General features: G+C 41.2%; 3 protein-coding genes across 5 annotated transcripts; 2 read left to right on the top strand and 1 right to left on the bottom strand.

Moving 5' to 3' along the window:
- The first annotated feature begins 291 nt into the window (after positions 1 to 291).
- On the top strand, positions 292 to 2,430 carry pkdc (protein kinase-like domain containing). Its single transcript, XM_058053695.2, has 3 exons — positions 292 to 397; positions 482 to 849; positions 1,725 to 2,430. Exons 2-3 carry the CDS (start codon positions 485 to 487, stop codon positions 2,314 to 2,316), a joined length of 957 nt encoding a protein of 318 aa, XP_057909678.2. The 5' UTR covers positions 292 to 397; positions 482 to 484; the 3' UTR covers positions 2,317 to 2,430.
- Positions 2,431 to 2,658: 228 nt separating this feature from the next.
- herpud2 (HERPUD family member 2) lies at positions 2,659 to 6,889 on the top strand. 2 transcript variants are annotated; one of them, XM_058053697.2, is made up of 9 exons: positions 2,659 to 2,772; positions 3,366 to 3,664; positions 3,734 to 3,811; positions 3,902 to 4,003; positions 4,079 to 4,236; positions 4,320 to 4,421; positions 5,793 to 6,122; positions 6,193 to 6,304; positions 6,378 to 6,889. In XM_058053697.2, exons 2-9 carry the CDS (start codon positions 3,518 to 3,520, stop codon positions 6,555 to 6,557), a joined length of 1,209 nt encoding a protein of 402 aa, XP_057909680.2. In that variant the 5' UTR covers positions 2,659 to 2,772; positions 3,366 to 3,517; the 3' UTR covers positions 6,558 to 6,889. The 2 variants fall into 2 exon arrangements, with proteins under 2 accessions (XP_057909680.2, XP_057909679.2); XM_058053696.2 differs by having other exon boundaries at positions 3,899 to 4,003.
- A 3,721-nt stretch (positions 6,890 to 10,610) lies between these two features.
- Positions 10,611 to 21,256, bottom strand: tbx20 (T-box transcription factor 20). 2 transcript variants are annotated; one of them, XM_058053361.2, is made up of 8 exons: positions 20,552 to 21,256; positions 19,895 to 20,135; positions 19,329 to 19,493; positions 18,682 to 18,790; positions 17,343 to 17,501; positions 15,120 to 15,196; positions 13,553 to 13,665; positions 10,611 to 11,987 (listed from the first exon to the last, which is right to left on the bottom strand). In XM_058053361.2, exons 1-8 carry the CDS (start codon positions 20,679 to 20,681, stop codon positions 11,674 to 11,676), a joined length of 1,308 nt encoding a protein of 435 aa, XP_057909344.1. In that variant the 5' UTR covers positions 20,682 to 21,256; the 3' UTR covers positions 10,611 to 11,673. The 2 variants fall into 2 exon arrangements, with proteins under 2 accessions (XP_057909344.1, XP_078646586.1); XM_078790460.1 differs by having other exon boundaries at positions 13,553 to 13,669; positions 15,121 to 15,196.
- Between the last annotated feature and the right edge of the window lie 270 nt (positions 21,257 to 21,526).

The raw sequence follows: 21,526 nt of genomic DNA, 5'->3' as shown, positions 1-21,526 counted from the left end.
GTATTACAAAAAGTTTCATTCTTTGCTGTACCTGGAGAGTTGTGCTATTTATTTTTTATGTTATAGTACATACTAAAACATGGGAGAACTACAACACACACAAAAAACACATAAAATTAACATTCACAATGTATGCATGTATAATTTAACCTTTTTCTAAAATTGAAATATATATAGAAATCTAAATTTGAATATCAAAGTACTCCATCCCATCCTTTGATTTTCAGTATGCAACTCAGTTTGGAAACTGCTGTTTTAAACCAATAACGTCTCCTGTTATAACCTCCAGTTCGTTAGGGGGCAGTAATGGTCATTCAGCGTCGTTTCTTTGACATGTCGTATGTATCCTTAAACGTCACAGTCGTCCAAAGGGCGCTTCCGGTATCATCTTTTAAAGGTAGGTGGCACCCTCACAAGAAAACCTTAAATGTTTATTATCCTTGTGGGTTGTTCTAGTTGTAAGTGTGTAGTTTCACACCAGCAAATGAAGCAGGAGTACCAGGACGTGGTTCTGCGGGCGTGCGGCGCTTCCTCCCTGCATGTCGGCGCCAGGATCCAAAGTCTATGGAGCGGCTACGGGGAGATAGTACGCCTCCACCTGGACGGCTGCGACCGGGCCTCAGTGGTCGTCAAACATGTCACGTTCCCCACACAGGTGGAGGAGAACACCCCCGAGGGTCGCTCGCACCGCAGAAAAGTCAGGTCTTACGAGGTGGAGACGCATTGGTACCAGAACTATTCTACCAACCACTCGTGTCGGACACCATCTTGCCTGGCTGCTTGTTCCCATGGAAACGAGATGATTATCGTGCTGGAGGACCTGGATGTGGCTGGATATGACCAGCGAAGGTACACTAACTCCCAAAACTTTAATTGTTATGTATTTAATGTTATATGAAAATGGTAAAAGCTGATTCACCTCTTTTCTCTGTGTGGAGTTTGCATGTTCTCCCTGTGTGTCATCTCATCCGGGTACTCTGGTTTCCTCCCACATTCCAAAAACATGCTAGGTTAATTGGCGACTCTAAATTGACCATAGGTATGGATGTGAGTGTGAATGGTTGTTTGTCTATATGTCTATATGATTGGCTGGGTGTACCCTGCCTCTCATCCAGGGTATGAGCTGGGAAATGCTCCAGCATACCCGCGACCCTATAGGGTAAGCGGCATAGAAAATAGATGTAATTTTTTTTCAAAACACAATAAGAGTTGTTTCACTGCATAAGTAAAGAGTGCCACAGTGGCTTTGTTACTGCAGAGAGTGGTGAGGACAGCGGAGAAGATCATTGGGACCCCGCCCCCCCCCCCCCCATTAAGGGCATAGCAAACACCCGCTGCGTATCAAGAGCCCGTCGGATCTACTCTGACCCCACACACCCCCAGCATGGACTGTTTTCTCGCCTGGCGTCAGGGAGAAGGCTCTGCAGCATCCGCTGTAGAACAACCAGGTTTAGAGACAGCTCAATGCCAAATAAGCCCCTCTACCTGCCCACACGCACAACCAAAACTTTAAATTATTGATTCTAAATTATTTGTACAAATTACTGTTTATGCTGTACATTGTTCATATTTGATGTAATCTATTTGTTCTCCACATTATTATTTATTATTACACAGGAGCCATGCAACGACATTTCATTGGCAATTTCACTGCTGTGTTATTGTGCAATGACAATAAAGAAAGTCTATGTTAATGATAACAGGCACTTTTGTTGTCCTTGTAGGACCAGCGTGAAGGACAAAGAGATGAGGGCGTGTCTCAGCTGGCTGGCCCACTTCCACGCTCTCTTCTTGGGTGTGGCACCAGAGGGGCTGTGGGCGGTGGGCACCTACTGGCACCTGGAGACCCGCCCTGACGAGCTGAAGGTCATGGATGATGCCCGGCTCAAGGCAGCCGCCGGTGACATTGACAGGATCCTCAGCCAGTGCCGCTTCCAGACCATCGTGCATGGAGATGCTAAGCTGGCCAACTTCTGCTTCTCTCGCAGCGGACAGGAAGTTGCGGCGGTGGATTTCCAGTATGTTGGTGGAGGCTGTGGCATGAAAGATGTGGTGTACTTTTTAGGGAGCTGTATGGAGGAGAGCGAGTGTGACAAGAAGGTTCCAGGTCTGCTGGAGCATTATTTCTCTGAGTTGAAAAGGTCTGTGAGCAAAGATGTGGACTTTGCAGCGCTAGAGGAAGAGTGGCGGGAAATGTTTGCATTCGCCTGGACAGACTTTCATCGTTTTCTGTTAGGATGGATGCCTGGCCACTGGAAGATCAACCGGTACAGCAAACAGCTCACAAAGGAGGTTCTGCATAAGCTGAAGCTCTGATGCCACTTTGAACATTTTCATTCATTCAATATTACTTAATTCATATAAAAGTAATGTGCATCAGTTCGCTTCCAGATAAAATTGTATTTTTCTTTATTAAAAACATATCTCTGATGTGAATGTATCTCTGGCGTTTCCTAGAATGTATGGTTCTTCTGCAAAAACGTTTTTTTTAAAAAAAAAATCTGATTTCTACACTCTGTAAAACTCTCTATTCATAAGCCTAAAGTTATTTTAAATAATATCTTTCAAACATGTGGAATCGTATATATAGTTGTATTGTTTATAATGTATTTAAATTACACTAAAATTGTTATATTTTTATTTGTTTACGTTCAATGCAGCAGCCATATTGTCAGCTGATATTGTGACGTCATTTCCGCTTCCGATAGTACAACAACAAGAAAGGCCAAGAAGAAGAACGAGGACCAGACGACGTTCCAGAAGTTTGGACAGGTATAATGGCTGACGCTACCTCAGTGACATGGCTCTATCACGCCGGGAGATGAAAGTTTCGACGCGATGTCAAAGTGAACATGGGGACGGCCTGGTGTAGCAGGGTGTAGCTAATGTTAGCCAGAAAGCGAATCAAGCTAGCGATAGCGTCCAAGCTAACGCTGGTAACATAACAGCTGTTGAACAAACATACCTCAAATACCCCTTGTGTTGAATATTTTATTTATTAAACCTGTTGTGTATGTTTTAACATATTTTCACGTCGATATCTATTGACACGATGTAGGTTTTGTCATAACAAAACACGGAGCGTCCTGTTCCCAAACCTGTTATATCACACATTTGACATAATTAATAGCGTTTCCTATACGTAGCAATTGCACACAGCACTTTCAAGTCCATGTCAAAAGTTGCTGCTAATATTTAGACCATATGAACAATCCAAAATAAAGGAAACAATATTAGAAGCGGCTTGATAGAGTGCAGATTTACATCTGTGTAAACTACAACCACAATTATAAACATTAAACCTGCATATGCCAACCTTGTATTGGAGGGAGTACTAAATAGCTTCTCTCCTCTCTTTACACCAGAAATCCCCACAAACTCCTCACCCACAGATGAGGTTGTTTTAAAGGGGGAACCGTCTCCCCCCATCCTGTGCACAGCAGTGATTCTGGTTGTGAGGCAGCATGGAGAGGATTTGAGAGGTTCCTCCTCAGGTGAGACCTGAGTAATAAGAGCTATGGACCCAGGGGCAGCAGATCGCCCTGTCACCCTGGTCATCAAGGCCCCCAACCAGAAGTACCAGGACCAGACCATCACCTGCTTCCTCAGCTGGACCGTGGAGAAACTGAAGAAGCACATCTCCAATGTGTATCCCAGCAAGCCCGTAAGTCCTCCTTTACGTCCACCTCCATCCATGTGTCTCATTCACCATGTGATGGTGTTTGTGTTGCAGCGCTCCAAAGACCAACGTCTGGTGTACTCGGGAAAGCTCCTGCAGGACCATTTCCAGCTAAAAGATGTGCTCCGGCAGGTACGCATCCATCACAGCAGGACCCACACTCAATGACTTGAGTTGTATGTAAACCCTAAATTGCTTTATTCTGTCCTTATCTCCCAGCAGCAGGATGATTACCACATGTTACACCTGGTGTGCAACTCTCACACCCCCCCAGGGTCGCCTGTCCCTCAGAGGACCTCCACCGTCAACACTGCAGACATCAGCGTGCGTGCCGCCATCACTTCTGTTTGTCTTCTGTGTACACATGACGCTCATATGTTGTCTTCATTTTTGTTTCAGAGCTCAGAAACGGCAAACTCATCATCTGCCGCTGCATCACATTCAGACAGTCTACCATCCTCCTCTTCCTCCATCCCAGTGGGGCATGGTGAGCTCAGGCATCGTGGTGTCCCCTCCCCACTGAATCCTCCTCAGACGCCTGCTGGCGCCCCTCAGTGGTGAGCAAACATACCATCACATTGTTGTTTCCTCACTTCTCTAAAATGCCTCATGCGTGCTGCTTCATCTACTTCCTCACCAGGCCTCACGGAGCTCAGGTGCCTATGCAAGGCGGCCAGATGTTCATGCCCATGCAGATGTTGTGGTGGCAGCAGATGTACGCCCAACACTACTACATGCAATAGTGAGTATACTCTCTTGTTAACTAGTAATATGTGCAAATACTGTGTGAACTCTGATTTGGCCTTTTTATCACCAGTGATCGTTTCTTGAGTTTTGTTGTTTGGCATTTGTGTATTCCAGACTGTTGGAAATGTTCTAATCACAAGGTCCAAACCTCAAAACATTCAAGTCAAACATAAAAAAACGTAGCCAACAACCATGATATGCTAATATTTTTGTTATAGTAATAGTTTTATAATAATAGTTTTGTTCACACGTAATCGTCAATCCCTCAGCAAGTAGTCAAGGCTAAAGAAGCTCATATCCACTCACAATTTGCTCGTTATTTTAAATATTCTTTGTGAAGTAGCACGTTTGAGTCGCTTGGCCTGCTGTATACTCAATATTATACAATATTAAGAATGAATTTGTTGTTTTTTTAAGCAATTTTTGTTGTAATTTACTTCAAGGGTGTCGGTTTGGTCTTACCATGTGAGCAGTACGGCAGTGTGGTCGTCCTGACCTGATGAACAAATAAGCATTGAGCACAAATGAATACGTTCTTTTTTTTTTTTTTTTTTTGCATTCACTTTGTCCTTGGGGTGCCCTATGTAGTGGTCCATGTGGGCCACAACTAGAACCGCCACTGGGGAGCAGTGGTGTTTCCGTGCTAGTAAGAGCCAGACCAACAGTGAGAACAATTTTCATAGAAATTACCTTACATTTTATGTAGACAAAAGGTGTGTCAATGTCGACTTAAGCAACTTTTTAATAATAATAACTCAGTGGACATGCTGCACGGCGGACGAGTAGTTAGTGCGCAGGTGACACAGCAAGGAGACCACAGTTCGATTCCACCCTCGGGCATCTCTGGTTTTCTCCGGTACTCCGGTTTCCTCCCACATTCCAAAAACATGCTAGGTTAATTGGTGACTCCAAATTGTCCATAGGTATGAATGTGAGTGTGAATGGTTGTTTGTCTATATGTGCCCTGTGATTGGCTGGCCACCAGTCCAGGGTGTACCCCGCCTCTCGCCCGAAGACAGCTGGGTTAGGCTCCTGCACCCCTGCGACCCTTGTGAGGATAAGTGGCATAGAAAATGGATTGATGGACTTGAGTGGGTAGACATACAGTAGACATGTTGTAGGATCAAATTAAGTGGGTCCCACCATAATTGTAGTTTATTTTGTATATCATCATCATGTAATGGCGTGTTGATAACAACATGATACATAGATTTTCTCAAATTGACTCGGAAAATGCAAATAGTTGAAAATGAGCATTACAGTGCTGGAGTGGAACGTAGTCTTAGCAGTCATCAGTTAGTTGGCGTGTATTTCCGTCTCATTCGCCCACAAATGTAGTCTGTCTCTGTCATCTTCCACCTGACAGTCAAGCAGCGGTGGCAGCATCTCAGCCCCCCACCGCCCCGCCCCCCTCTGTGCAGCCGCCACCCCCCCACCCTAACGAAGCCGTGCAGCCGCCCTTGGGGCCCGCCCCGGCTGCTGCCAATCCCCTGCCGGAGAACCCGCCGCAGGCCAACGCCAACATTCAGATGAACGCGCAGGGCGGGGCGGTGCTGAATGAGGATGAGCTAAACCGCGACTGGCTGGACTGGATGTACACGCTGTCCCGTGCTAGCGTCCTGCTGAGCATCGTCTACTTCTACTCTTCCTTCAGCCGCTTCATCATGGTGGTGGGCGCCATGCTGCTGGTCTACCTGTGAGTCTCTCTTCTCAACCTGGATTGTCAGAAGTTGACCAGAATTTGATTGTGGGGTGTTTTCATTTAGGCACCAGGCTGGTTGGTTTCCCTTCAGGCCACAGGAGCAGAACCTTCAAGGAGCTGAACAGGCGCAAGCTCCTCGGGAAGAAGTGCGGCGGCATCAGGACATGCAGGAAATGGTAAAGTTCTAACACGTAGGTGCTCCACACGGCCTGTGTTGTTAAACTGTCTGTGTGTGCAACCGTCCTCCAGGAGCGTCTAATGGATGACGGTGTGGAAGATGAAGACAGCTCAGAGGAAGGAGTACAAGAGGACCCCACACAGGCGGCCCCCGCCCTCCCAGAGCCCAGCTTGCTTACTACCGCCTGGTCCTTCATCTGCACCTTCTTCACCTCACTCATACCCGAGGGACGCCCCGTCCCGGCCAACTAGACCACCCTTTCCCCTCCTACTCATCCTCATTAGTCCTTTACACCTCAACACGTCACACAACCTGACGTACTTTTTAATTACTGAGTCACAGCAGTGAACTATTAGACAAGAAATCTTAGAGCGCTTAAGCGGTGAAGGGTTGCTTTTGATCAAGAGAAGCCAGAGCGACGTGTCTTCTGTCAAACTTGCTGCAGAATGGAAAGTGGATGATGACATACAGGTTGCATCATGTTTGCATATTTAAGGCTAAAAGCTCTATTTACACATGTAACTAAATCTTTCTTTAATTCATACGTGTACATTTTTTTGGAATAAAAATCTTTCTTCCTGTGTGTCATCTTCTGTCCTGCAGGTGGCAGCATGTTCTACAGTACAGTACAGGATGGCCCACAAATCTGGGCATATAATATTCATTCATTCACTGCCCCTTATCCTTATGCAGCGGTGCTGGAGCCTATCCTAGCTGTCTTCTGGCGAGAGGCGGGGTACACCCTGGACTGGTGGCCAGCCAATCACGGCACATATAGACAAACAACCATTCACACTCACATTCATATCTATGGACAATTTGGAGTCGCAAATTAACCTAGCATGTGTTTGGAATGTGGGAGGAAACCGGAGTACCCGGAGAAAACCCACGCATGCACGGGGAGAACATGCAAACTCCACACAGAGATGGCCGAGGGTGGAATTGAACTCAGGTTTCCTAGCTGTGTGGTGGAATGACTCATCTGCCTCTCATGACAGAGGACGCAAGTTTGATTCCCAGCCAGCGTTGCACCAGCAAGAGCATCTGGCATAAAAACAAGCTAATTTATCATATGTTTGTCTCATACCAATAACTTTATACCTTTGATAGAGGTACAAATACACATTACATAGTTCTGTCTAGACTTTAGCGACACCCTGTGGTGGATGAGCGGACCTCCACCAAGGATAAACATCTCAACGTGACTCATTTGATTGAAAAATGACTCCCTTCCTCTAGGTGGCACTAATGCGCATTACAAAAAATGCGCCGACTGTTACACCTGGCCAACTCTCTCCATCACAGCTCCATCTGCTGGCTGTGGTGTGTCACTGCACCACTTTTCCCTCCATGCAAGTAGACTGTACCGACTAACTCCAAAATGTAGTCGACCAGCTTGCTAACATCCCATCCGTGACATCAACGCGAGCCTCAGCTGGACGTGAGCGAGGCGCCGTGAGACTGTGAGGTCATGTGACAGGGTACACTTCAGAACAGTCGTCCAAAAGGCCGTAATGCAATCAGCATGGATTTCTGTGTATTAATTATGCATGACATGAGCTTGACGACCGCTTGATTGGGTTAAAGTCCCCCCTCCTACCGCGAGACGTCCATCCAATCGGGTTAGGATCTCCCTCCCCTCGCTTTCCTGCTTGCTCCTTATCCTAAAAAGATTTGTCTAAGAGTGTTTGGCTTCTTGTAGGACGTTTCATCATCTTAATAAGTTGTTGTTATTCAGCTTCTTTCCCTGCTATCAGACCTCCTTATCTCTAGAGGACACCTTATTAGCTACAACCATCTTCTAGTGTGTGTGCGCGTGCGCCTGTGTGTGTGCGTGCACGCGCACCTTTTTAAATTGCTAGAATAGGAATAAAACACATTTGACTATAAAATACTATAAAATGGGTTTTCATTGTATTTTAATTAAATGATTGCATTTGATTATAACGATATATTGTATATATGATATTAAAAATATGTTATAATTATTATCATTTTTCATTATCATTTTTGCTATTAGCAAGATTAATATACATTTTATTTGCAGTTTGTATTTGTTTTTTATTTTATACAATAATAACAAATACTTGTGCGCTAAAGTAGAACAAATCATTGTCATTAAAAAATTATTATAGTATATTATTATTATAATATAATCATCAGCATTATTATTTTTATTGATATTACTGTAATAAGACTACATTTTATTAGTAGTGTGTTTTAAATTTATACAAATATAACAGTGAAAAAATAATGTAAAATGTGTTATTTTAATTTTTTAAATAATGAATAATATTGTATATGTATCATTAAATACATTAACATTAAAATTTAATAATTTATTAGCTTTAAGTTGAATTAAATCATAACTTCTTAACTTATTGTAACATTAATAATTAATATCAATTTAAGTATTCATGAATATATTAAATAATTACTCATATAAATGTTTTACAATGAAATGAAATAAACAGAGATGGTCAAATCTGAAAGCGCTATAATCTGATACTAATACTAACTACTTTATTTTACTTTGTTATATTATTGACAAATTGGAAGCAAAAAATATATATATTTTTTACTGTTTACATGAATTATTTTGATGAATGATAAAGCTTAGCACAAGTGATTTGCAAAGACAATGTAGCCCAACAAGCAACATAGTGATGCTAACACGACGCTGCTAAATGTAAATGTTTGTGTTTTTTTTAGCAACGCTTTCCGCTCCTCTTAGTCGTCTTTAGTGTCCAAACAGTCGGAGCACATTTCATCACTAACATGTCCTTGCTCATCTCCGGAGCACTTTGTGGCGTCTGCGTCCACCTGCAGACACCACATCCATCACTCGGCTTGCTCTTAACCTATTAGCATACGGTTAGCAACATGGGCGCCGCCGCCTCAACCCTGAGCGAGCGGCCGCTAAAAGCCTCGGCGTAGGAAAATGGGCCAAAATGCAGAATTGATAGAAAGGACATTAGCATTAGCAGGGCACGGCGCTGCTGTCCGTTGTGTAAATGACATCCCACAATGCACTGTGGCACGCGGCGGCTGTAGCTAGCTGTAATTAGCTCCGCCATTGCGTCTTGGCGGACGGCCTTGCCCTTCCCCCGCCCTCTAATCCAATCTGAGGAAGTTATTTATTTCTTTCTTTATTTCTTTTCGGCCATTCTTATCAGGAGGGAAGATTCTTACTTCTTCTGACTCGTTTGAGGCTAGCGGGCGGTGCTCTGCTGATGCTGATTGGCTGTGCACGTTCACGTGCACGTGTGTGTGAAAACATCAACATTTACACAAGATGACACAAATGTAGCATGGTGATGCTAGTATTCACTCGCGTTTATTGCTCACTTTAGTTTATTTTTTATATCATCACATTGTATTTTTACTATTTAAAAAAAATCATTTTAATTTTATTGTCACATTTTATAGATTTTTTTTTTCAATTTAATGAATGAAAAAATGTATAACTGGTTTTGAACTTTTACATTTAAAATATGTTTATTATTTTAGTCTATCTTGTGTTCAACTGTGCCAAGTGTATTTTAAAGATCCTGACACCAGGGAGTACTCCAGGATGTGATTGTTATTATTATAGTATGCAAAATTATTATTATTATCACATAGCTCTTTATAAGTTAGAATCCTTAATAATAACATTACCAGCCATTAACTATACATTTATATACCTTTATTTATATACCTTTTTTATATTCATTTATTGAAATAAATATAGACTAAAAATATTAATTAGAAAATATATTTTAATTATATTATATTTAATATATAATTATATTTAAATTTTAATTTTAATATATCTGACATATGTTTTATATGAATAAAAAAACAATATATCTCTGCAATAAAAGTAATTTTACATGAAGTACATTAATTCATTCATTTTCTACCGCTTATCCTCACAAGGGTCGTGTGGGTGCTGGAGCCTATCCCAGCTGTCTTCGGACGAGAGGCGGGGTACACCCTGGACTGGTGGCCAGCCAATCACAGGGCACATATAGACAAACAACCATTCACACTCACATTCATACCTATGGACAATTTGGAGTCACCAATTAACCTAGCATGTTTTTGGAATGTGGGAGGAAACCGGAGTACCCGGAGAAAACCCACGCATGCACGGGGAAAACATGCAAAGGGTGGAACTGAACTGGCGTCTCGTAGCTGTGTGGCCTGCGCGCTAACCACTCGCTAACCAAACTTCATTTTTCTGTGATTTATCACAGAATAAAATCATCATAAATAAGAAAAAACCATCAGTGTTTGGGTGGTGATATACAGTATATTTCTCAAGTTTGACAAATAACGCGTTACATTATTTTCAGAGACCATAATAAATATATTGCACTTAAATCAAATCAACAAAGCAACACAACCTTGCTTGGTGCTCAGATTACAACGCAAAAAAGGAACCAAAACAAAACAGAGCGGCGCCATTTTGTACATTTTACATTCATAGAAATAATAAATATTCAGTTTGACTTCCTGAACAAACATACTGTCTTTATGTACACCTGGGAAAACTCCCAAAACTGCAAATATGTTCTTGTAAAAGCGTGGCTGAACTGTGGAGGAACATTTCCTAAAGTCGTCATTGTGTATGTTGTGTGGTTTGAAATCCAAATACTGCTTACATCCTACGGCTTCAGTTGGTGTGATAAGTACGACTTTAAAGCCATCCCTTTGGGAAAAAAGTCCAATAAAAAATGAGGTTATGTGACATCTTTGTGTAATTAAATATAAATAATGACGTCTCCATGAGGTGAGGAGGTGAACGTTTCCAGTAACGCTTCCAGAAAAAGAAACATGATCAAATATTTGCAGCAGTCGAAGCGAGCTAGTGAGCTAGCTTGATGACTTGAAAAAAAAACAACAACGGACAAAACCCCCAAAACAACCCTTAGTGTGATCGTATTCATTTTGAAGTTACGCTAACGTGACTTTAGCCTGTTAGCTTTAGCCGTCTCCTAGCAAGCGTGTTAGCCTGAATGCTAACCAGGCATGACGTTAACTTTGAAGCATCAAAGTTGAAGCTAAAGTGAAAGAGAACAATTGTAGTCCTTCACTTCAGTTAGCATGCATGCTGGCGTTGCTGTAGCTCTCTATATTGAGCGAATGCAGCGCCGCCATCTTTGGAGGCTTTATTATTAACAATTTGATTGACACATGGCGGCAGGCCTCTTCTCCCAGTCCAGGTTAAGGTTCATGATTCTAACAAGGGTTGGCCATCTTGTCAACGTCAGAGAAGACGTGTTGCCATTGACCGACTGTAAAAGATGGCTGCTGGCAGGTCCTTTTCCATCAGGCCAGCTATTTACACAGATCACAGTCACATGGTGCAAGGGGGCGGAGTCATACAAAGGGCGTCATGACGGTGGAGGAGTGGCGTAGGCCCTGGATGGCGGCATAGGGTCCCTGCTGGAAGTAGTGATGGTAGCGAGGCATGTGGAAGGAAGGGAAGGACGGCCCGCTGCCCTGCATGGGCGTCAGGGGCATGCCGAGGCGGCCGTAGGGTGGCAGCGAGCCCTGGATGGGGTGAGGCAAGGTGGCGGCGCCCGCCCCCATGGCCGACAGCGACTGTGGGTGCTGGAAGCCCGAAAAGCTCGGAGTGGTTCCAGCGACCCACGAAGTCAGAGGCAGATTGTCCGAGGCGCTGAACGCTGAACCTGCCATCACATGACACATGATATCAGCATCAACATCATCATCGTTATCATCATGACACATGATATCAGCATCAACATCAGCAACATTATCATCATGACACATGATATCAGCCTCAACATCATCATTGTTATCACATGACACATGATATCAGCATCAACGTCATTATCATCATAACACACGATATCAGCATCAACATCATCATCATTATCATCATAAAACATATCACCATCAACGTCATCAACATTATCACATGACACATGATATCGGCATCAACAACATTATTGTCTTCACATGACATGATATCAGCATCATCGTTGTTATCACATGACACATGATATCAGCATCATGGTCATCACCGTGGCACATGATATCATCATCATCATTAACATTGTTACACATGATATTAGCATTATCATCATCCTCATGACACATGATATCAGCATCAACATCATCATGACAAGTGATGAATCGCCATCACAACGCATGATATTGTCATCTCCTCGTCTTCATCATACTCATCCTCATTATCCTCATCTTGGCCATCACCAGTATCATACTCATCCTCATAATCGTCATCATCACCATCATCTTAATCATCATGACCACATTCTCATCTTTGCCATCATCATGCTAATCCTCATTAACTTCATCATCATTCTCATTATCCTCATCATCACTATTCTCATTTAACTCCTCCTCATCCCCAGTCCCAACCTCATCCTCATCATAACCTTCATTATCATCATCATACCCATCCTCATTATTCTCAGCACCATCCTCGTTAGCCTACTCCTCGTCATCCTCATCCCCAACTCATTCTCATCATAACCTGCATTCTCCTCATCCTCGTTATTGCCATCATCACATCCTCCCCTTCCTCATCTTCCGCATCCTCATCCCCGTCATCACACTCATCCTCATCATACCCTGCATTATCACCATTACTATCTTCATTATTATTATTATTAATGTCCTCATCTCCTTCCCCAACCTCATCCTTATTATAACCTGCATTATCGTCATCCTCCTCATTACTATTCTCATTACCCTCATTATCACCATCCTCATGTTCCTCTTCCTCCTCCTCATGCTAATTATCATCCTCATCATAACCTGTTCCTCATCCTCATCATAACTGTATTAAGCTCTGCTCATCCCCAACCTCATCCTTATTATAACCTGCATTATCGTAATCATCCTCATTACTATTCTCATCACTATCTTCATTATCCTCATCATCCTCTCCTTTCCCATCCTTGCCTTCATCCTCCTCCTCCTCATCTTCTTAATTAACATCCCTTTCATCCTCATCCCCAACCTCATCCTCATGACCATCTTCATCATAAATCATTCTCTTCTCCTTCATCATCCTCATTCCGATCACCTGCTCCTTCACAGTGATCGTCCTCACTTTGTCACCCTTGCTGTCATCCTCACCCCCCCCCCCCCCCCCCCCCCGGCCATCATTCCGCTCATCATCATAGTCCTCATCACTATATTCCTCATCACGCCCATCATAATCACCCTAACCTTCATCATCCTCATCCTCCTTCTCAAGGCTCACCTCTGGCATGAGGTGCGTGTCCATCGTCGCCCAGGTTGTCGTCTTCGCCGGCGTAGGTCCTGATGGGGGAGCGGGCGTATGAGTGCTTGTGGATGAGATTCTCAACACTTTCCCTGCAGCAGGAGTCCAAGAGAAACACCCGGAAATAAATCTCTTTGTTTTGTTTTGTTTTTTTATAGCTGTTAGTCTTCAATAGTCTTTGTAGTTCATATTCATCTTCTTATCACTTTTATCATCTATTATGTCATTCTTGATCTTGCTTTTTTTTCTTTACCGTTTATTCAATGTATTTATTTATTGATGTATTATTTTTTGGTACTACATTTTGTACTTTGTAACGGTCAATGACAACAACAAAGTTTAATTAGACTTTCCCACCCGGCTGTCATTGCTCCACATTACCACAAGGGGGTGTCGTTTTTCATTTGGCGTTATAATAAAAGTACAGACAACTTGGACTTCAATTTCACTTTGTGACATCCTGGTAGCTTATAGCATCATCTACATCATTGGGATGAGGTCTACATTTGGAAGGAGACAGACTACGAATTGAAATTTGCGTAAAAAAGCAAGAAAAGAAGGAAAAAGGCATATTTTGCCCAAATTTAGCTGCAATATTTTTGGGTGCTTAAATGTTAAAATATATATCAAATGAATAAATGAAACACTGCATTTCTGACATATCTTCTTCTGTTATTCGCATACTTTGTTTTTCATGTCATTTTAGCCGATGTATGTGCATTTCATACTTGGTGTTGTAGTATTTTTATCTGACATATCGCAGTTTGTTGTTGGTGCAGACCACCTCAGCAACCATCAAGTGCATTATCTCATTTAAGTCTCGTCAAGATGCACTTCTCAAAGTACAGTGACACAAATTGTTGCTGTGTGTGTTTGTGTGCGTGTCATGTGTTCAGCGTCATGACAGCCATGTGTCCACATTAGCACCCCCACCCATCCAGACCCCCCTCCTTCAATTAGGTTAGGAAAGTGCAATATCTGTCAGCAGACCGGAACATATGTGTGCGTGTGTTTTTGTTGCCCCCCCCCCCCTCCTTCCAACGCCTTTGGCACACAAAGTCCCACAATGCACTGCAGGCGTGGGAGCAAGTGGGTGGGGCCTGCTGGCTTCAATCACTCAGTGCAGCCAATTGGATTAAAGTGTGTTTGAGTGCAGCGGGCGACTCCAGACTAATGTGATTTGTGCTGCTCCCCAAAGATCAATTGATCAGGTCTAATTCACAGCCCTCAAACACACACTGACACTGTGTGTGTGTGTGTGTGTGTGTGTGTGTGCACCTCATGATGCGGGATTGAAGGAAACAAGCAGTTAGTTTGATTTTTAGTTGGAATGATGAGAAGCTTCTTCCAAGAACATCTTATCCAGACAAAATTGGTGTGTGTGTGTGTGTGCTCTCTATCTCTCTCACTCGCTCGCTCTCTCAAACACACACACATATTGCGTTGAAAGAAATGAGTAAACGCAAATTATGTTAAAAACACAAATAAAACGCACACTCCCTCCTAAAAAGTAAACACACATTGCAGGTCCCAGAATTCCTTGTACCTCTCCATGTCGGTCAGCCGCGACGAATCCCGGAATCCTTTGGCAAAAGGGTTGCTGTCAATCTTCAGCTTGGTGATCTAACACGCACAAATAAACACACATTTTAGCCTTACTGCTTCTTTTAGCCGCGCCCACGCCATCCTTAAAGAGGAACTGCACTTTTTTTGTCACTTTTGCCCATCATTTACAGTCCTTATGTGAAACATTAACTCTTTCCCTTTTCTGTGCCTTCTAGCACGAGAAAACAAGTTAATATGAGCTAGCTAACAATGGACATCATGAAAAATATGTAAAAAAAACAAAAAACGCCAACAGTGTTCTATTAACATAACGGACTAAAGCGATGTTATTAACATGAAAAACTATATTTATCTGGTGGACTAACGTGACGCTTCGCTAGCCGTTTGTCTTAGCGTCATTCACAGACGGAAGAGTGGATACCTAGCTCTCAATTTTGCTACAAAGACTCAACAAGATGCTCCTTTGCCATCAGCATTTGTTTACCTAAGGACTGGAGCACACGTCATGTGCTGGAAGACACAGCCATTCCAAGGAGAGCGAACATTGTAAGTGTTGTCGCTGTATCTATGCTGTTGACAAAGGTAGCCTATGCTAAATTCCTCCATGTGAAATCAATGTGCGAGGAAAGATGTTTCGATAATATTTTTAATAATCAAAAAACGGTATTACCAGTATTACATGTAATCATCAATGTACTTGTTCTTGCATGATCACAGCATCAAACGATAAAACGCTGTTAGAGATTTTTTTGGATGGCTTTGTAATCTAAATAGGTGCGTCCCAATGACATGCTAACTCATACTAACTCACCTTCAGGTGTCATAATAATACACAGAAATTGTGAATTATGAATAATAGGCAAAAAAGTGCAGTCCCCCTTTAAGTAGGCTCTATTATGGCATTCCTGGTGGATCCAAATGAAGAACAGGACTTTTTTGCTTTAAACGCCGCAAAAGGTTGCTGTTAAAAGAGCAACCCCAGGGGCCAGGTAAGGCCTGTATCAGAACATCAGAAGGATGATAATTTTTTAAAATGCAAATATCAAAGGTTATAATATTTTGAAGGTATTAACTTTCTAGTAGGGATGCCCGATAATATGGGCAGAACAATACTAGCATAATAAAGGCAAATAAAGTGAAAACATTTCTGTTCCCCGGTGCAGGCATGACAGAAAATGTAAGAATTGTGTACAATAACTGTGCAATAACCATGCAATAAACACACCTGTGACTTGGTGTCAACATGTAGATAACTGTATAGAGTGCATATAATTTCTATTTGTATTTGTATTATCCTGTTTTTGCACTTCATCTGCTCTTGTGTGCAACTTTTGCTGCTGTAAACCTGAAATATCCCCCTCGTGGGTCTAATCTTATATCAGATCAGGAAGAATCATTGAACGCAGCACTGTATTAGTCCAGGTTTTCACACTTTGCACTTGACTTTGTTTTTATAGGGATGTTTGTGCCTTAATAATTTTTGGATTATTTTGATCTTTATGTATTTAACAAACGCATTCCTCCATTTTATCAAAATGTTTAGACCAGTGGTCTCAAACACGCGGCCCGTGGGCCAAATGTGGCCCGCAGGACGTTAGTTTAGGCCCCCTAGTTTGCGAGTTAGCATGTGTCTCAAGACCCTGCAGTTGCGCAATATGTTGTAAATAAAAAATATATAAATGTGACTATAGTCATTTTGTCATGTCTACAGGGCTCTAATAATGCTTTGTTCATTTTAATCTGAAAAAAATAATTTGTCTACCCACCAACTATATGTGGTTTCTTAAGTTTTTATTATTTGCCATTTTATTATTATTATTATATTTATTTATTTATTACTGATTGATTTATTTTCTTTTTCTTGATTTGTTCATTTATTTTCATCTTATTTTGTGCAGAAAAATAAAAATTACAATATTTGAGAACAGTGGAATGTTTTTATATTGTAGAAAATCAAAACCAAAGCACTGAAAATGTTTGTATATTTTTCTGTTTTTAATAAATGCGGTTGGGGGGGGGGGGGAGACCTGATGCGGCCAAGTCTTACCCAGACCCTAGTTCCAGTGGCCCCCAAGTAAACTGAGTTTCAGTAGTATAATACATAATAATACAGAGCTAACATGCCAATATGGTAACATGCCAGTGTGTCATGTTCAGAGGTCATACTTGATGGCGACCATACAAGAGCGTGTGAGCGACTCACCAGCTGGTTCTGGTAGGCGGTGACGGCGGTGAAGACGGTCTCAACAAAGACGAAGGTGCGGAATTCCTCCGACTTGAAGTTGAGCAGCGATGCCGTGTGCTCCTTCTTCTTGATGATGTGAACCCGAGGCTGGTACTTGTGCATGGAGTTCAGGATGATCTGCACATCAGAAACATATACATTCATATTTTTAGCACTACTTGTTGCCTTCTCTTTTCATGCTTTTGTTATGCCTTTTTTATTTAAATGGTAGTGCTGATTTTTTTTATATTGAAGAACTGCAGATTTTAAGATCATTATAATTTTCCCCATTACAAGAGGTTAAAAAAATTATATCCTCAATAATACACAAAATAATGCAATTTAAATTAAATTTTAGAGCTTTATTTCTATGGAGCTGTATTAGGTCATGTGAAAATTCAACTTTTGACATTGAATTCTGAAAAACACATATTCCAAAATTAAAATAAGCAAAATATAATTATGAGGCTTTTATAAAAGCCTCATAATTATATATACGAGTAATTCCTTTAAATTTATAATTTATTTTCATTTTTCACTTACATGTGTTTGGATTCTCACGTTCAAATGTTATTTGTTACAATTTCAGTTACTTTTTCACACTTACTGCTCTCCCTTTTTCGGGTCCAAGTATCTTATTCTACAAATATTGAATATGCTGACATATATTTCAAAATTCATGTGTCTTTAGATTGAAAATGTTATTTTTTCCAGTAAAAAACTTTTGTCTCGTCATATAGCTATACTTCTAGCACATTTTCAGTATTAACTATTATTAAATAGTATTAAATATTTCTCATACTAGTATTAAATATTTCTCATTTGCGTCTAAATGTTATTATTTATTATACTTTTTATATACTTGAATTAATAGATGCAAGATTTGACTAAATAAGATTGTCAGTGTAAAAAAATCTGGAAATTGTCATTAAAGATATGTCATAATACATTTTTTATAATACATGTTTGTTTTTGTCAATACCAAAACTTAATGTCAGCGTTCTGACACCATTACGCACAGTGAATATTTACTTTTTTAATAAAAATACAATTTAATAATCGCTAATAAAAAGCACATGTGGTGCCTTCAGTGACAACAGGATTGTAACTAATTTAATCGTCACACACCTTAAACGTCAACATATACGCGTAAATATATCTTATGATATACTCTAACTATTATATTCTAACTATTATATTTTAGACGGTTTCAGTCACTAAGAAACTGTTTTAAATTAAAGAAGCGCAACGAGTGGTGTGAACGCATTCCTCCACGAATATTTTTTTTTTAATTTAAATAATCCAAAGGAAAACTCACATGTCCGTGTTGGTCCAGTTCGTTGTTGGTGAGTTTGACTTTCTCAAAAGAAACCATTTGCTTCATCAGCTGTTCTCCGCTGAAAGGAGAGTCCGGATGAACGTACAACCTGAAAACATGTCATCAAGGCCATGTTAAGTTCTCGCATTTGATTGGCTGAAAGGCCTCTCATTGACACACCAGGCGACCAATCAGCGTGCAGATGTCGCACGCTACACTTTAAATTGTGTTATAGTGCCTTTTTAGCTATTTTTCTTGCTAGTTTTTCGTACATAGCAAGCCAAAAATGTTGAATTTAAGCTAGTTTGTGAACATTTTAAGATCTTATTCATTCAAGATGTTTTCTCACAATTTAGCGATTGACCGGAAATGTTTAAATGATTGCGTAATTTATATGTAAATATGTATATACATATATAGCGTATAATGTTTTACAGTGTTTTATATATCACCAAACACATTCGTATCACGTGGTTTATACAAACCATAATACACACAAAATATGTGGTTATTTAATTGCTCAGTTTTTACCTGGAAATAACCTCCCTTAAACCTTTTCCCCCACTTCCACCCATACACACCAAAGCATTTTTTTTTAGAATGAATACACAATGCATATTTAGCAGAAGTAAGGGGTGTGTACTGACCTGGCAGGCAGAGGAGGGTCGGCCTTGCCGGCCACCAGCCACGATGAGCGGTGATAAGCATAGCGGTACCTCTTGTTGTCCACCGGGACTATGTCCATCAGGACGATGTACTTGGAGTCCTGGTCCACCCCGGAGAAAGACACACGGATGGTCGGGAACATCCGCCTCAAGGATAAACACAGTCACAGTTATTATTAGGATTATTATTAAAATGTTGATTATTATTAGGATTATTAATAGTATTACTGTTATTTTTTAAATCGATTCTAGATATGATTTTTTGCGATTTCATTTGTAATGATCAATTTGTATGCAATTATCAAAAGTAAATCAAGGTATGTTCTATACACATAACATAATATTATAAGTCTGTTCATAAATTGAGCAATCCTGTCTAATAATAATAATAATAATGAATGGCATTTTTATTTGTAAAATAGCCCCAAATACGAATGCAAACTTATTCTATTACATGAAAATAATCACATTGGCTCCTCTTTACTCATTAAAAAAATAATATATTTACTTGAAAGTCTATGTATTTGAGTGTGTGTCAACTCCTATACCTGCCAGACTTGGTGATGATCATCTCCGTGCCCAGTTCGTGGAACTTGTCCCACAGTTCTTTGGTCTCCAGGTTGCAGGAGATCTTGGCCATCTCCTCGCTGGGGATGCCGGGGTTAGTGGGAATGAGAGGCTCCGTGCACGCCGCGGGTACGCTCCCTCCGAAGTCCCCGTGGACTTCCAGGGACGACGAGAGGTCGGCGAGGGGGGGCTGGCTGCAGGACGACTTCTCCACGAACTGTTCTGATGGACCCACACACACTAAAGTATTATTATTCCTATAGTTTCTTAACGGAACTTTTTATACAAGTAATTGTATTGTTCGTATTCATACTGGGATTAGAATTGTTTTTATAAAGTATGCAGAATAGTATGTGCAAATATTGTTAGGAAATAGTTTGTAATTTAGTAAATGTATCTGCTTCGACAATTTAAACAAATAAATCTTTAAATTAAGCTGCTTGAGTAATTACACTGACACACTGTTGCTTTGAATATCTAATAATTAATTACACGGATTTTTAGGTATTTATGGCTATTTTTTAAAAAGTCCAATGACATTAAATGACTACTTTAAATGTGCAAAATTGAGTTTAGGAATACAGTATTCCCTGCTTTTTTTATGCAGAAAAAATCGAAATAAAATAGTAGTGTAATACCGAGGGGCTTGATGGTGCTCTCCTCGGCCTCCTTTTCCTTGCTGGGCTTCCCGCTGGACATGAGCGCGGCGATGGAGAAAGCGTTGGCCCGGGAGGAGAGCTGCGGTTTCGGGGAGGAAGTGTATTCCATGTCGCTGAAGAAAAAAAAACCTAACCGATCTTCTATTAAAAAAATGACATAAAAAAATCTTTAGCAAGCAAAGCTATCACCCCCGTGGAGAGGTGCGCGCCAGCTTGACGTCAGCCCCCCCAACAGACTGGAACCTTCACCAAGTCCAGAGTGAGTGCATGATGGAGGACCGTTTCCACAAAAAGAAGAAGAAAAATAAGAACTTCCAGGTGACTTCCACAGTGGGTCCCTGAGGTGGCAGGTCTTTCGGAAGATTGTCTCCAACTTCAGCTGGTCCTTTTTACAGTACTCCGTCCTCCAATCAGTGGATAGCCTTCCACGTCACGCTGTCCCGCCTCAGCAGCCAATAAAACGCTGCCTTGCTTGGACATGGAGGTGGGGAAGGCGGTGAGGAATGACCTCATGGTCCAAGGTAGTTTCAACAGTGGAGCTTCTTCATGTAAAATCCACACATTGTTCACTGTCTACTTAGAAGCTGTTTTGAATCTTGAATCTTACCTTTCCACTCAGATTGAGCAAAAGAGAACTGAAAAAATATGCAAATGAAAAGCGAATAGCCGACAGCAAACCTTTCCTAATCAGAGTGAGACCTCGTTATACACGTTGGAGGCTAACAGCACAACTGGACTGTACCATTATCACAGGTGACCTATAGGTGTACCCTATCATGTATGCAACATAAATATCAATTAACAAACATTGTAACATCAACCTCATTACATTTCGTACAGTATTTACGCATCACACAGAGAGCTGGACACAAATCTGACTAAAATATACATTTTAAATATAAACCTAACATACCAAAGACCCCTCTAATCAACGTTCAGTATGCTGCCACCCCC

The sequence above is a fragment of the Doryrhamphus excisus genome, linkage group LG5 (genome assembly GCF_037039965.1).
Source record: "Doryrhamphus excisus strain RoL-2023G ecotype Guam linkage group LG5, RoL_Dexc_Guam_v1.1, whole genome shotgun sequence".
Lineage (NCBI taxonomy): Eukaryota > Metazoa > Chordata > Actinopteri > Syngnathiformes > Syngnathidae > Doryrhamphus > Doryrhamphus excisus.
Note: the sequence above shows the minus strand (reverse complement) of the source record. Positions and strands in the feature narration are given on the sequence as shown.